The following is a 16,931-nucleotide window of genomic DNA, read 5'->3' on the forward strand; positions in this document are numbered from 1 at the left end:
GTTCTTCTTCCAGATTCTGACTGGTGTCATACTGGAAGTGCTTGCAGAACAATACACCAAGGAGTTCAGTGTTCCAGAGGTTCAGAGAGCCTGGGCCAAGATGAGGAGCCTCATCTACACTCATGTGACAGCTGCATACAAGGAGGTGGGCTGGATGCACTTTCCAAACTCAATAATGGGAGTGTAATGTGGCAGGGTAGGCTTGGGATTCCTGCACAATTTCACCCTAATTCTCATCACCCCTTCACTCTATTTGCAATAGGCTCGTAGGCATAACTCCGTGGGTATTTAAGAAGTCTGGTTTAGCCTTTTAAAGAACTAGGCAATTGTCTGTACTGTCCTGCAGCAGCCCCCAATTTTTTCAGCTTTGTGGACTGGCCGGGGAGGAAGAGGGGATGGTTTTGCATGAGCAGCGGGTGAACGCACACAGGTCCATTTGTGCCAGCAGCAGGCACGTGCGCCCATCGCTCACACAAATGGAGCTTTGTGCATGTGCATACTCGCTGCTTCCGTGGCCCAGTATGGGCCATGGACCAGGCATTGGGAACTCCCTGCTGCATTGTATTAGCATTAATAATCATGTTAGAATGGAAAGCCAGCATAAAGAAGATGAAAAATTTCAGTTGCGACTTCTAGAATTACCAGATTTGTCAATAATACAGTGCTAGGATGTATAAAGTCATGCTAAATGGATCTTGTAAAGAATCTTGTAGCACCTTTAATAGTAGTTGGTAATTGTATAAACCTTTGTGGATCTGAGTCCTTTTTCAGCAGATAAAGTGGACAATGATCCACAAATGATGCAATAAAACTTTTATTTTAAAGTATTGCAAGAGTCTTTATTTGCTTCAGCAGAAACCAGTTACCATTTTAAAAGCTATTACTTTATGGTAATAGCTTTCAGAATGTATTTATTTCAGATTTACTTATTTCAGCTTGATGTTAACAGAGGTATTTAATACACAATCCATCAAGAAAAAAGTGTAATTCTGCAAATCTTCCACTGATGGATGGTCACGATGTCTTACCAGGCTGACAATTTTCACTACCACACACATGACTCGTCCGCAGTCTTTCTACAGCCCAGGAAATTCAATTCATACTTAGTGGAATTATAGAATAGCTTAATCTTTCTTAGAGCAATCCCTAGCTCAAAAAAATCCTCCCAGGTTATAAATAAAAAGAAATCAGGTGATCTCCGCCCACTGAATCATCCCACTTCATCTTTCTCCAAACTCAGTTATATTTTTATTCCTTCACTGATACTGATTCGTTTACAGTTTTTGAAAGCTGTGATTCACCTCAGGATCTACTTAGGTGGCAAAGCATGTCAGTTTTGGCCTATTTTCAGAGATATTAGATGAGCACATTGGGATTCCCCTTCCGGTATTGATTCATACTGGGTGAGACAGAACAAAGAATTAGTCAGCTAGGCTGATGTAGAAAGGAATCTGCCAAGGCTCTGGATGCTCTCCCAGAGGCCATGCTGCTTCCACAATGACTCAGCACATGGTAGGCAGTGCCATCTTTAAAGTGGCACTTACAGAAAGCAGTAACTGGAAGGGAGACAGGGAAAATATAATGAGGGTGTGATATTGTTTGACTTTTCCTGAAAAAAACTGGTTTACCTTGATAGAATAAGCTTGCTATATATATGTACAGGTACACTGTCTCCTGCATGGAAGGATCACTGCTAACTAGGGTGGGTAGTGCTTCATATTGGATTACAAGAGGTAGCACAAATGGGGTACATGGCTGCAAGATTTCAGCTCAGCTGCATCTTTTCCATACTACTGTGTTGCCCTGAAAATAAGACCCAACTGGAAAATAAGCCCTAGCATGATTTTTCAGGGTGCTGGTAATATAAGCCCTACCTCAAAAATAAGCCTCGGTTAAGATTGTCAGCCAGACAGATGCATGTAATACCATATTTCCCCGAAAATAAGATCTAACCAAAATATGTGTCTAAGATCCGATCTTATGTTTGAGGAAACACAGGTACTAAGAATTAGAAGGAAGGATTCTTTCATTCAATACTGTTGATAGTTTGCCCATTTGGATTCTGTTTTAGTCATCTCCAGCCTGATATAAAAATGAAGGGATGTAATAGCTTTACCCTACTGAGAATGATACCGGTAGTCTTTGACTTACAGCAGTTCATTTAGTGACCATTTGAAGTTACAACAGCACTGAAAAAACCAACCTATGGCCATTTTTCACATTTATGACTGTTGTAGCATGCCCATGGTCACATGATCAAAATTCATACACTTGAGAGCTAACTCATATTTATTACCGTTGCAGTGTCCCGGGGTCATGTAATCATCTTTTGTAACTTTCTGACAGGCAAAGTCAATGGGGAAGCCGGATTCACTTAACAACCGTATTTAGTAATTTAACAACTGCAACGACTCGCTTAGCAACTGTGGTAAGAAAAGTCATAAAATGGGGCAAAACTCACTTAACAGAAGTTTCACTTAGGAACAACTTTGCCTCAAAACTCAGGCACCCCAAGTTTTGTGGAATTGGAGAGACACATTTACCTTTGCAAAGGGGCTTCTTTGTCCACCCAAAAATATGAATTACCAAGTCATTCAGAAAGCGAATGATTCTTTTTATAAGGTACAGAAACAAATGATACATATATTTGGTATATGTGATACATCAGAAAGTAAGTAGTCAAGCAATAAAGATATGTGGGTCTTGAACAATAGTAAATATTGATTCTAGATATCAGAGCAATAGCAATTAGACTTATATAGTGCTTCATATTGCTTTACAGCCATCTCTAAGCAGTTTACAGAGTCAGCATATTGCCCCCAGCAATCTGGGTCCTCATTTTATTTTTATTTATTTATTTATTTTGTCAAGGAATTATAAGATAACAGGTATAAGTATAAACATAGTTATGAATACATGAAATGGATACATATAAGAAAAATAAAAAGAAACAATAGGACAGGGGCAGTAGGCACATTGGTACGCTTATGCACGCCCCCTACAGACCTCTTAGGAAAGGGGCGAGGTCAATTAGTAGACAGTCCAAGGTTAAAGTTTTTGGAGTTTTACCCACCTCGGAAAGATGGAAGGCTGAGTCCAACCTTGAGCCAATGGGACTTGAACTGCCAAACTGATGGCAGCAGGTGATCAGCAGAAGTAGCCTGCAGTACTGCAGACTAGCCACTGCACCACCAAGGCTCATTCTATAACTGGCAAATTTATAAGTTACTTTATTCTTTCCCAACTGGGTTTGCATCTTTCTTAAGACTTGCAAATGTATTCAGAATATGCTCTCTATTCTTCACTGCTGAAAAGACAAGTTTTCCAGAACCAAAATGGCCTTAGCTAAGGAGGGGGAAAAAGTTTTCTTGAAGTTAAAAAAAGAGGCCTAGACTCTTTTTAAATGCAAATAATGAAGCCTAAAATTTCAGGTAACAGAGGGATGGTTGAGACAAGCTGCAGCTTTTGCTATGAGAAAATGAAAGAAGCAGTATATTTAGTATAGGGCGACTTAATACAGTATTGGTCAGTTTGAGAGATAAAGGTTAGCAGACGGAAGAAATTTGTATTCTTAGTGTGATAAACACACTAAAAGCCTAGGCTAAATTCATAAAATAGTTTAGCCAGCTGAAGAATGTTCAATTAAAATTGAGTGTTTACTCCAGGGCAGAATGAAATATATGTTTAAGACAAATGGAATTACACACCACTCTTTGAATCAGACAGCCAGAAATTCCTAAACACCATTAAACACACACATGCAATGTCTGATTTCAAACAGTAATTATCAGGACTTTTTTCAGTTTATGTTTTGCCTCTCCCAGTTCAAGCAAGGATAGACAAAAGGTTGCCATCAATGCATTTGTATGTGCTGTCAGACCATTTTTTTAAAAAAAAAAAACATTACATTTCTCTTATTATTTTTAAATTAAAATTACTGTATCTGTGAAGAAAGTCATGGAAATTGAATGGCCTACGCTTTAAAATATCAGAAGAAGCCAAGGATTATGTTCAGGAATAGAGTATGAGCTAAAAACAACAACAACACCTGACTCAGAATTCAAATGTGAGCTCTTACCGATTAGGAAGGAAAATAATGCCAACCTTTCTCCAGCAGATCAAACACACCCCTTTTCTTTTTGTCACAAGGATTCAGTAGCGATAAATACTTCTGACAGCAGTCAGAGAGTCTCCTTGACTGCCTTCAGCTGTGGAGTTCTTAGCTTTTTAAAACCAGATTCTCTTTTCAGCCCATCTACTGAGAAACACGCCCCCCCGGGGGGGGGGGCGAGAATACCTTTGTATTTTTCTCCCCTCAAATCTAGAATTACAATGCTTGGAATACCATTGTGTCCATTCTGAAATGCAACTGATAGCTGTGAACCTTTGCATGTGAGTAAGGTTTAAAAAGGATATCTCTTATTAAACCAATGAAGCCAAAACCAACTAACTAACTAACTAACTAACTCATCTCTCTCTCTCTCTCTCTCTCTCTCTCTCTCTCTCTCTATATATATATATATATATATATATATATATATATAATTCGGCTTTGCTCGGGTACCCGCGAAAACTTAAGAAAACACACACACACACACATATATATATATTCTTAAGTTTTTGTGGGTATTTATATGTATGGTATTCAGCTTTGTTCGGGTATTTTCCCACGTCATTATAGTTGTGCTTTTAAAGTTGTAGCAATGTTTCAGCAGAATCTCATCTGTGCCATCATCAGGTTTCTGTACTGTGTTCGTCTGTGAGTCATAACGGCTGTGAAAGTCTGACTCACAGACGAACACAATACAGAAGCCTGATGATGGCAGATGAGATTCTGCTGAAACGTTGCTACAACTTTAAAAGCATAACTATAATGACGTGGGAAAATACCCAAACAAAGCTGAATACCATACATACATACATACATACATACATACATACATACATACATTTAGGCTGCAATCATACACATGGAATTGAATCAAGTCAATACAATCAGCCAAAGTAAACTATATTAGAAATAGAAATGTAGAAAACCGATGGCAGAAAAAGACCTAATGGCCCATTGAGTCTGCCCTGGGGTGGGTGGGTGAGTTTTCATTAATTAATTTTAATTATTTCTATATTTTATTTATATTTATTTTATTTTTAAATTTCATGTCAGACAAGGGACATGTGTTCATCCTAAACATGTTTAAACTCAGTTACTGATTATTTAACCCACTACCTCCGCTGGAAGCTGGTTTCAAACTTCCACTACTCTTTCTATGAAGCAATAAATTCTAAAATTACTTTTGAACTTCCCTCCTATCAGTATTAAAAACTTGATTTTGGGAATCCTTAATACCATGAAATTTGCATGCATGGGACCACCTTTCTTTGGTATTTTTAAATGCTGCTGTAATGAGATTTCGTAACAGCAGGCATTCTTAAATAAGTGACACCCGTCAACTCAATTAAGCCATTAAAATCTGGGTTTGCCTGAAATGTTGATTTCCGCATGTGTTCAGAATATACTACCAAGAAATTGTTCAAGAGAATGGATCTGGACTTCCAATTGCACATTAACAGGCAACCTGTCCTTCGCCTCTTCCTTTCCCCCTTCCTTCTTTTTCCTGAGTAGTAACCTCAATTTTATACAACATGCAGAATAACTGAAAACCAGCCATTGTAAGAGACTCTTGCTTTCCCAGGTTAAAGAAAAATATCCATCTCTGGGTCTAGCCAGGAAATCATGAATTACCTAGTGGCAAAACCTACTTTGTTAGCACACCTTTGGTGAAATAATAAACACAGTAAGAATGCCATAAGTCAGTCATTGCTCATCATCCAGTTGAGCAGTAACAAAGTGCAAAGTCTTTTCAGCAGTTGTTTGTTGTATAAATGAGATTATAGGGGGAGAATCTTTGTAGGGAAGCAAAATCTGAAATGGATCTATTAGGTCAATTTATTACATGGTTTAGGAGTCACTTAGCTGAGTCATTCAAACATTAGTGTTGTCTCTTCTACAATCTCAAGATATTAAATACAGATTTTTTAATATAATGAACTGGAAACATATTTCTGAACATGCGTATCTTCTTCATGGGTGGCAATTTTTAAGGTCGTTGATACCAAATGCTGTGCACAACTGAATAATGTTTAGTAAACATTATTTCTCCAAAAATAGCAGTAGCAATATAACAGTCCATTTAGTGACCATTTGAAGTTACAATGGCATTGAAAAAAGTGACTTATGGCTGTTTTTCATACAACCGTTATAGCATTCCCAGATCAAAATTCAGATGCTTGGCAACTGACTCATATTTGTTTTCAATAGAGCCCTGGGGAATTTCAGTAGGGTTCCAAAATTCAAGAGTATCTCATTCAAGCAACTTTTTGATGTTGTCTCAGCCATCGGTCTCCAAGCAGTTATTCCATGGAAGGAATTGTATTTAAATCACCCAACAATGTATGTGGGAACTGATTTTTCATGTTTTCCCCATGAAATTAGCATTTCTACAGAAAGAGAATGCCAATTACGTAGTAATTGGATCATTTAGACATGCTCTCCACCACACAAAAAATAATCACGTTTAAGTAGTTCTCAAATAACTGATATGACATCGGAAAGAGGCTTGAATCTCCCAACATGCCAACACAGCTTTTATCACCAGCTTTGTGGCCCATGTTGTGTGGTACTCTCAAAGTCAGAGATGAGAAAGTGAAATGGTATGTGGGAATGACCTTGGGAGGCAGAAGGAAGGGTCATACCCAGGGGAGTAGTCAGACAAGAAGCAGCTTAGCTCATAAAATAAATTTAGGTGTGTCAAAGAAGGGATGCTTTCTAGTTTCTTGGACTATAAAGGTGACAGTGAAGAAATATATTTTCAGACTAGCAAGATTCCTCCTTAGATACCTTGGCAACAAAGCTAAGGAAATTTTTTAGGAAAACACTTGTAATATACAATCAACATTTTGGGCTATTTTGTTTCTGGCTGCAAGCTATAATAAATCTATATCTTCAAAAAGCATATTATTAAAACATTTGATATACTTGTTTATTGCTACTGCTATTTTTGGAGAAATAATGTTTACTAAACATTATTCAGTTGTGCACAGCATTTGGTATCAACGACCTTAAAAATTGCCACCCATGAAGAAGATACGCATGTTCAGAAATATGTTTCCAGTTCATTATATTAAAAAATCTGTCTTATTTTAATATAAGGAGAATATATAACTCAAGTTTAAAATCTGCCAAATAAATAATTTTAAAAAACAAGGAAATTAAAGGGGAAGAGAAAAAGGAAGGAAGATTGAACTGTGACTTTGGGCTGGTGAAATATATTTTGAGCCAGCTGCACTATGTTTCATCAGATCTCCTATCTACATTCCAAGTCTTTCCTGCCTCTTTCTTGACCTCAGAAGCAACAAATATTTCAGAATGAAAATTCTTGGAAATCAGAGTTCATTTATCTCTTCTGTTTGCTCTGTGCCCAGTAGATATGTCATAGATTGCATCATACCATGTTTACTCTGCTGAATGCCTTGCATAGCTCTAGTGGCTTCATTGTGCTTTGGGTGGAATTAGTTGGACTGTCTGAGAACCCTCAAGAAAATCATAGCACTCTAAAGGTCAGGGAACAGCCTTGTTTGTGGTGGGACAGAAAACTGGAATTCAACTCATCCAGTGATTATCAAATAAGGGGCAACCTTCCATGTACAGAGATCTAAGAGATGCATTAGAAGCAACTCCTTGAAATGACTGAAGGTCTTACAAGATACCAGCTTCAGCGAAGTTCATTAAGGAAAGCTGTCTATCAGAAGGAGAAGCAGAGGGTTGCCTTTAACTCATCCCTTCACCTTCTAGTCACTTTATAGATACAATTATCTGATAGAGCTACTCTACATGTGTACAAACTCAGTCCCCAAAGATACTTTCACGAGGCCTGAATATCACTTAAATAAATCATTCTTGCGCAGGTAGATGAAATTCCCATCACATGCTCCAGTGCATATTAAAAAGTGTAAAAGATTTGAGCAGCGTATAAATTTCCTAAATAAAATAAAGCGAACAAAACAATACTCTTAGATTCAGTTGTATTCTGCCAGTTTCACATCTGTCATGTTAGCATTTAAAATTTAGAACAATGCAGAGCCTTGAAGGTGGCTGTTTTGATCATTTTTTTGCCTGGCATTTCAACCTGGTTTGGAGGAACTTGCCTGAGTGCCATAACTCACCGCCCAGGTGGGAAAGTAAAAAGGGGAGCCATGGCTTTCAATCAAACCCACACTGATCTTTTTCTGGACTGTCCTAGGAATTGCTACATTAAAAAACTATTTTGTAAAAGCTCTATTCCTATATTGGAAAACTATTTTCTAAAAGTGATGGTGGCAGGTTGCGGCTTTTCCCCATAACAGCCACCCTGCAAGTTTCTTCATCCATTTCAGTCTGATCCATTTCTAGCAAAGAATTCCCTAAACAAATCTTTGTAATTGATGATGAATTAAGGGAGGATTAATAAATGCAAGTTCAACATAAGAATGAATAACTGTTGGCTGTAAGGCCAAAGTACGCCCTTGATCATTGGGATAGATGATGAACAAAATAATGATTTTGGGCGTACATTGTTCATTGGGCCAATGCCTCTAAATGCTATAAAGTTATTATTATGTTTACATTTGAGATACTCAGCTTCCAAAACAAGCTGCCAAAATAATAATTTTCAACTTTTGCTCTTTGATTTACAAGTAGGAGCCATGACCTAAAATGTTTCATAAGTTTCATCAGTATGTTCATTGTGCTTTGAACTTAGGATACTTAGTAGTAATAACTTGATGAGGTTGTTCTTGTTGTTGTGTACTCTATGTAAGTCTGAGCTTGAAGATAAAAACTTCCAAAACTTTGCTGATACCCAGAGTGTCACATTTAATTATTGATGAGCACCAGCAGGTGTTATTATTTTAATATATTTGCTCTGGCCTCTACATGATTTCTTAAAACAAACATCCTATGATCTTGCTTCTAGAACACTGATATTGGCAAATAGCACTTGACTCCAGATGCCCTAAATTTTCTTCCATGGGATTTCAAATAGCAGTCTTGGACTGCCTTCACCCTGATATGCTTGCCAATTTTCCTCTCCTTTCATTTTTAAGGCTGTTAAAGAATTTTGTATTTCAACATCTCTTTTTGGTCAAGTATTTTAGCATGGATTGTGTTACTATTTTTTCACATTGTTTAATTTACTGTTGTTGCTGCTTTGTATCAGTAAGTTTCAGAAATGTTAGATGCTGGTGCTGACTTTAAATTCTTTTTTAACCTGTCTTTCAAAACCCTTTGGACTGAAAAGTAAATATAAACATACTAAAAAAGTTTTAAAAACACATATTCATAATCAAAAAATAAATTGAACAGTAGCCATAAAAATATTCTAAATCTAAAATTCAAATGTTTATTAACTCTGTGCTATGGCTATGATAAGCTTGAGAAAACCTGAATGTTCCCAGTCATTCAGTATTAGACTTTTTTGAATGAGCATTGCTTAGCCATTGTTATTACTGAAAACTAAAAGCAGGTTCTAATTATAGTTTTTCCTTGTTGATATGCAGAACTGACTGATACATCAATCACTCAGTATGAATTCCCTAATTGCAAAGCTGCTTCCAGATCAACTTTCAGTCAGTATTGTCATGGCTGAACAGGTGTTTAGTGCTACAGATGTATTTAAGCAATGCACTGAAAATTATTTTTCCTTGAAATGTTCTGTTTGGGAAAATCTTCTTAAGCCATAATAACTATAATAACAATAACAGTAAAAAAGTTAAACCTTACTTTATGCAGATCCCTAAAAGGCAAGGAATCAGCATTTCCAGAAAATGAATGTGCTTTGGAGAAGTAATCCTGTGGGTTTTCACCACATCCTTCGTGCAGTTCAAACACATTAACATCAAATGTTTTCACAACTGGCCAGGGGCAGGATTTTTGCTTGAATGAGACTAAAAGACTCCAGGGAACCTAGGATTTGATTTTTTTAAAAGTTGCTACATATAACTAAAAGACAATATTCATACCACATCCTACAATGTGGTTATCATCTTATCAGCTGCCCAGAGTCACCTTATCAGAGAGATGGGGGGGCTATAAATTTAATACAGGTAGTCCTTGAAATACAACCATTTGTTTAGTAGCCATTCAAATTTACAACAGCAGTTTAAAGAAGTGATAGCATCATTTTTCACACTTACGACCAGTGTAGCATTTCCCGTGATCATGTGACCAAAATTCAGAAGCTTGGCAGTATTTAGGACAGCTGCAGTTTCCCAGGGTCATGTGATCAACTTTTGCACCCGTCTGTCAAGCAAACTCAATGGGGAAGCCCAATTCAACCGTGTTACTAACTTAACAACTGCAGTGATCCACTTAACACCGCAGAGAAGACATTACAATCCATGTACCTTTGGTACAAAAGGGGCAGGCCTTGGACTGTGATGTTGCATCCTCTGTCTTAGCTGTTTTGGCCCCTGATTTCCATCCAGATACCAATGAAGCCAAATCTTCCTGTTTCAAATCAACCAATAGTGCATCATAATGGAACTTGGGAATTGGTTTTAGTAGGCATATTATTCTATTAATGTGGGATATTATCCAGGGGTGGGTTTCTACCGGTTCTGTCCACCTCTGTAGAACCGGTAGCTCTGAAGAGCAGCAGACATAGAACCAGTTCTAGGTCTGCTGATGTTTTTGCCCACCCCGGCTCTTACCTGACCTTTATTTCCTGATTTTTTTCAACTTCAGCTGCCATGCGAGGTACAACTGCAGTTAAAAAAGCAGGAAAAGAGGGCTGTTTCAAAGGCTGCTTCTCTGCACGCAGCGTGCTGATGACGATTTACAGGCACGCGTAAATCACCAAACCTCGTAAATGATTGAACTGGTAGTTAACCCTGTTGGATCCCACCCGATATTATCCCAAAAACATCCATGCTCACAGAAAAATGAACACTCTGATACATCAGGATCTTTCAGCAACTTTGTACAAGTAGTCCTCCACTTATGGCAACAATTGAGCCCCAAATTTATGTTAAGTGAGATATTTGTTAAGTGAGTTTTGCCCCATTTTATGACCTTTCTTGCCACAGTTGTGAAGTGAATCACTGCAGCTGATAAGTTAGTAACCTGGTTGTTATGTGAATCTGGCTTTCCCATTGATTTTGTTGTCGAAAGATTGCAAAAGATGATCATATGATCTTGGGACACAGCGGTGGTCATAAGTATGAACCAGTTGCCAAGCATCTGAATTTTGATCACATGATTATGGGGATGTTGCCACAGTCGTAAGTGTGAAAAATGGTCATAAGTAATTTTCAGTGCTGTTGTAACTTTGAATGGTCACTAAATGAATTGTTTTGAGTCGAGTTATCTTAGCGTGCTGATCTTATTTTCTAACCTAATCATCTTTTTTTGTAGTGCACTGTTTGTTTTTGTCTGTTTGTTGATTTTGCACTAAAAATATTCAGTTATAGCTGCACCCACGTTGCGCAGTAGTTGGTTTGTTTCTTGCAGTGAGCTGGTAGTTTTATTTGCGATTACAGTATTAGCATCTGTTAATATTTATGCTACCTGTTTATTTGGACCAAACTTCAATACAGGCAATCTTATTATGTTGTTTTTGTGCCGTTGTAGTTGTCCAGTTATTCTCTGTTTAAATTTCTCTTGTTTTTCTTTAGTTACAAGATTTTGTTCTTTCTGAAGAGAAGGCAGAGGAGAGAGTGCTTAGTTTGGGAATGACAACTATTCGGTAGCTATGCTGGTTTCCTCTACTGCCAAAACCACCCACTCATCCACACACACACCCCCAGTCAGGCACAAGAAACCAGGAGCCAGGACAGAACTAAAAAGCTCTGTGAGTTTATTCCATGCAAGCTGTACACAAGAATCTGATCTACTAACAGTCAAGTGAAATTGGCAACAGATAAGAGTCAACAGTCTTCAAGGGGGTGGGGGGAATTAGCCTTAGGACTTTTTTGAGGTGTGGGGACACCAGACTGATGATGCATTTGACCCTGGTCTCAGGGTCAGTGTGTTCATTTTCTATGCCTGTGGTTTGCCAATATGATCGGAACTACTTTTGGGAAGGCTTCTATTTCATTGCCCTGGGTAGATTCTACTTTTATAAATACTTTATTTCATAGTTGGATGTTCTAGCCTCTGCTCTGTTATTTCTGATTCTGCTTGTTGTCCTTTTTCAGAACTGGTGTATTCTTTTCAGATATCCTCCTCTAGTTGGATCTGATTTGTAATAATAGATCATTAATTCTTCATTTCCAGTTTTTGAAGATTTTCAAAGGGTAAACAACTTTTCTTCCAGTAATCCTGCAGCTGCTGGTCCTGGTTGCTCAGCCAACATTTCTGAAATCTATTGCCCATTTGTCACTGGAAGTCAGGAACTCCAAGAAAGCAGTAATGAGGAAGCTAAGAAACTTAATTTACTTTAGGAAGCCTCCTGCTGTCACTTAATTTAAGTAGCATTTTTTTAAAAAACCCAGCTTCCTTTCAGGCAAATGCAGGAAAAAGTGTGGTAGACCAAAGATCTATTCAAGCATTCACCTGAATGTGCAAGAACTAAACCAGTCCTAGGTATATGACTGCAATCTTTAGCCAACTTGCTCCCATAAGCAGATCCTCTATGGATTTTTGTGCAGTTACCAGATTCTAAAAGGAACTTACAGGTTTCGGAATGAAGGCTTCTAATTGGGTTCAGTTGAATCTGGTAAAATCTTTAAAAAAATTTTTTTTAAACCCTTATATGACAGTTTTCCAAACTGTCATTTGATCCGAAGGTCTAAAGACAAAAGTCATTTGTAGGAGACTTGAGGCATATATACATTCACCCCCTATATATACTTTGTCCTTGCGTATTGAACACGAGATGTAATATTTGAATCACACACACACTCACACACACACTCACACACACAGTGCAGCTGCAGGAATGTTGAATGCTTCACGTCGGCTTCTTACTTGCCAGAAATCCTTCCTTGATTATCTTTCCCCCTCTTTTTAACCTGCCTGCAGGTGTGCTTCGCGACTTTGTTTGATTTTGGTAACATACACAGTTGTGTAAGAACAAAAGCAAAGGAAAAAGTGAAAGTCAAGATGGATAGGCTCTAAGAGAAGGGTTTCAGCATCCTTGAGAATTTTGTGTTTCCCTGCCTCAGGCTTCTACTTAGAATTTGATGCTAAAAATACACCTTTCTATCTGACCTGCAAATCCAAATTCTGTGAATGAGACAAGCAGGCACATAATGTTGCATGCATAATCATTAGCAGGCTTTAGTTAGGTGCCAAAACATTTTGCCAAGGACAGAAAGCGGCAGGCTGAAGGAGATGAAGAGGATATTATGAGCCAAACCATACATACGAAGGAAATGGCTCTTCCCTGTAAGGAAGACTATCTATTTCCCTTTGAAACTCTCCAGGCTCTTTCCCCCCTTCAAGCAGCCCTGCATAGATTTTGCAAAGCTGGTCTGGATTTCTGGGGCAAAGAATTTAGTAGGGGGATTTCAGAGAAAGACAAGCTGCCCAGAGATGGCTGCAGCTACTTTCTCCCATCTCCTATTTGCTCAGCAAACTCCCTTTGCTGAAAGTCTTTGGAGATTCTTAATCATCCAGGTCATGGCTGTCCGAAATCTGCTTTTCCAAAAGGTAACTTGACTTTTTTTTTTCCTTTTGAAAGTGTTTCGTTTCTCATCCAAGAAGTTCCTTCAGTTCTCCAAGAAGTTTCTTGGATGAGAAGTGAAACGTTTCCAAAGCGGGGGGACGACGACGACGAGCGACAAGAAAACCCAGTTGTCTTTTGGAAAAGCACTTTCTGGGATCCTTTGCTGAAGAATACTTTGCAAGGGACAAGCATATATGTTGGATGTGGTGTGGCTGCATTGTAGCATTTAGTTTGGCCCCTAGAACCATTATATTGTTTTAGGAATGAGCTTGAGTTGACAAATGTGATACTCTTACTGTACAGCTAATGAAAATTCTCCCACCTAATGTATTAATAGGGCGTGTGTGACACTTACTGTGTTAAAATTTCCTACTCAAACATATTGGGAAGCTTTTTATTAATTTGTTTACTCCAGTTTTATAAACTGCTCTCATTGAGGAGGTACTGTCTGTGCCAGTGGGTAGGCAAAACATTACTTTCCCTTTGTGGTGACGGTTGTTGTCTAAAAGAAGCTCTGACAGACAATCTATGTCAGGTGAACTGCTCTCAATGGCCAACTCTAGAGTTTACTGATTCACAGCACATTGTGAATTAGTCAAGTTCAGAGTATAGTACCTCTCTCTATTGCACCTCAAGTCTTGTATCTTTCTTCCTGTTTGAGATATACTATATTTTTAAAAAACAAGAATGCCCCGCAACTAAAAGAAAAACAAAACATTTTTAGGGAATTTGTGGAAGCTCCAGCAAGGGTGGCTTGCTAGGATAGGCATGGACAGCCACATTGCACAACTATCACTTCGAATTAGGAGTGGGCATTATTTGCCCCTCCAGACAAACTCCCACAATCCCTGCCTTGGACTAGTTTATGTATTCAATGATCTCCAAAAAAAAAAAAAAAAACAACTCAGGCTACTTATTTACTGCTGTCCAGCATGAATAGCTCTCTTTCCCTCTGAATACAAACCCACAGGAGGTCCACTTTATTTATCTCTGCTATTTAATGTCAGCATGAAATTGCTGAAAGAGATAATTGGAAAAGAAAGCAAGCAATTGCCATTAGAATATTGGTGATAATCGCAGTTCTACTATTGCAGTTCTGTTATATCCTTCGTCCCATCCAACGGAAGCAACAAAAGAGTTTAACCAATACATGGCTGTGGTAAAGAAATGAATGAAAGATAATTATCTGAATCTCAGGCTAGATAAGAAAAATGCCCTCAGGACAGGTGAAGTTTAAAGCAGGCATTGCAGTCCTTAACTCCCCAATTTTCTCTTAAAAACTTCAGTTTTCATGGCTGTTTGTGGGCCATGAGGGTAGTTGCCCATCCTATCAGATTAATTAGAATGGATAAAATCCAGATCTCCTCCCTTAAATGTTGCCTCCTGACGGGGCCTGGAAATGCATCTTAATGGCTGCCGTAGCCATTAGAACAGTCTCCCATATGAGATCTCAAGGCAGCCTTCTTGTGGACTGCCTCCTGATATTGTAGATTTGGAGGCTTGGTTATTAATTTTTATTAAAAAAAAAGAAATTAAAAATTAATTATTTTTAGTTTTATTTTGTTTTTGCAAGCAATAAGAAAAGGTGAGAGTTTGGCTTCAGCTTTAATTGTACTCAATATTTGTTTGTTTGTTTGTTTATTAAATTTATTTGCCACCCACCACTTATTCAAACCATTTCAAATACTGGAATTTGGCCTTTATTAATTTCTTTAAAAAACAGAGCTTGATCTGCATAGCTTAGTTCAGTAAGACACATGGTAGAAAATTGTACCATATTATCCCAGTGCTTAGCAGAAGTATGAACTGTGAATTTTTGACTGCAAGCAGAAAGAATCTTTAAAATTGCTTGATTATATACCATATCAATAATACTAAAAGTGAGGTTAAATCAGAAAAAAAATGTCTGTAAACATTCATACTTTCACCCTCTACATTCAACAGAAATTGTAAGCTTATTCTCCTCATTAAGTAGAGAACCGGGATCCTAATATATAACCTTCTGTTATGATTAAATGTCTCTCAGCTCAGAGGGAATACTTTATATTAAAGAGCTGTCAGTCTCAAACTCACTGCATTTCTCAAGACTCTATATTTAATTTTAGATAGCTTGTATTATTTCGAGCAGATTCTTGAATTTTGATGAGAAAGGTCAATTCTGTTTGAAATTTTAGAAAGTTTGTCGCACTACGGAGTTTGAGACCCCTTGTTTTATCAATGCTGAATTGCCATGATCTTTATCCTTATACAAATAATAGAACTTTTTTAAACACAGTACATCCTGCTTATTAACTGCTTTGACACTTCTTATTTTGAAAAGCTAAATCCACTGTGAAATTGGTTGTTGCCTATTTCAGAGAACTTCCTGGGTCTACCTCAAAAGAGAGTTGAGGTGAGGAAGTTTGCCTTGATAGTCTGGGCTGCCTCATGAACAGCAGTCACTGTACAGAGCAGGCCCTCCCTGCATGCAGAAGACCCTGCTGCCAGATGATGCCAAACAACTGTTTTTTGGGGGTGGGAACCCCTTCTACTTTGATGAAGGCATTTGCAGGAATGCTTTGCTCAAGCCATTATTGAAGAAAAGCACCTCTGTACAGCCCTGCTGGTCTTAGTCAATAAAACATAGCCCTCAAATTGCAACAGTAATGAGGACCAGAATTGCTACTGCTGAGTGATGCAGTCATAAAGCATGTTGTTGTGTGATTGCATTGCTTAGTGACAGCAATCCTGACAGTTCCTGTTACTGACATCAACCGAATCCCACCAGATTGTAGGCCTTCTTGGCTTGATCCCTTTCAGCACAGATTTGGTAAAATAAGGAGCTGCCTTCTTTACTTTTCCTTCAACTCCCCCCCTCCCACCTATTTCTGCCCTCATCTTTTCTCTTTTGATCACACTGCCCAGGGGCATTTCTTTATGGTGGCAGCACTGAGGTAGAGGCCCAGGTGTCAAGCGCCATGGAAATCAGGACATCCAGGCAGTCCAAATGGGTATAAAGATTTATTGCAAGCTTACAAGAATCTCTACAAGAATCTGAACTACTAACAACCCAAGCAAATTGGCAGTAGTTAAGGGTTAGAGGAATTCAAGGTAGACTGAGCTTAGATCCCTTGTGGGTGTGAAGGGACTAATGAATGAAGACAGGTTTGACCCACCCCCTCAGGCTCAGCAACTCTTAAAACAGGACAGTCAGCAGTTTCAGCCAGCTGCCACCATCATTTGGGCTCT

The 16,931-nt window shown here is 38.3% G+C and overlaps 1 protein-coding gene across 1 annotated transcript in view; it reads left to right on the forward strand.

Annotated features, from left to right (window-relative positions):
* The window catches only part of CYGB (cytoglobin), a 73,425-nt gene that overhangs the window by 48,896 nt on the left and 7,598 nt on the right, over positions 1 to 16,931 (forward strand). The window contains exon 4 of the mRNA XM_026702052.2: positions 14 to 145. Coding sequence (XP_026557837.1) covers positions 14 to 145 — 132 coding nt within the window. The remainder of the gene's footprint in view (positions 1 to 13; positions 146 to 16,931) is intronic.

This window comes from Pseudonaja textilis, chromosome 2 (assembly GCF_049901715.1).
Source record: "Pseudonaja textilis isolate UNSWEBS1 chromosome 2, rPseTex1.2, whole genome shotgun sequence".
In the NCBI taxonomy this organism is placed as follows: domain Eukaryota; kingdom Metazoa; phylum Chordata; class Lepidosauria; order Squamata; family Elapidae; genus Pseudonaja; species Pseudonaja textilis.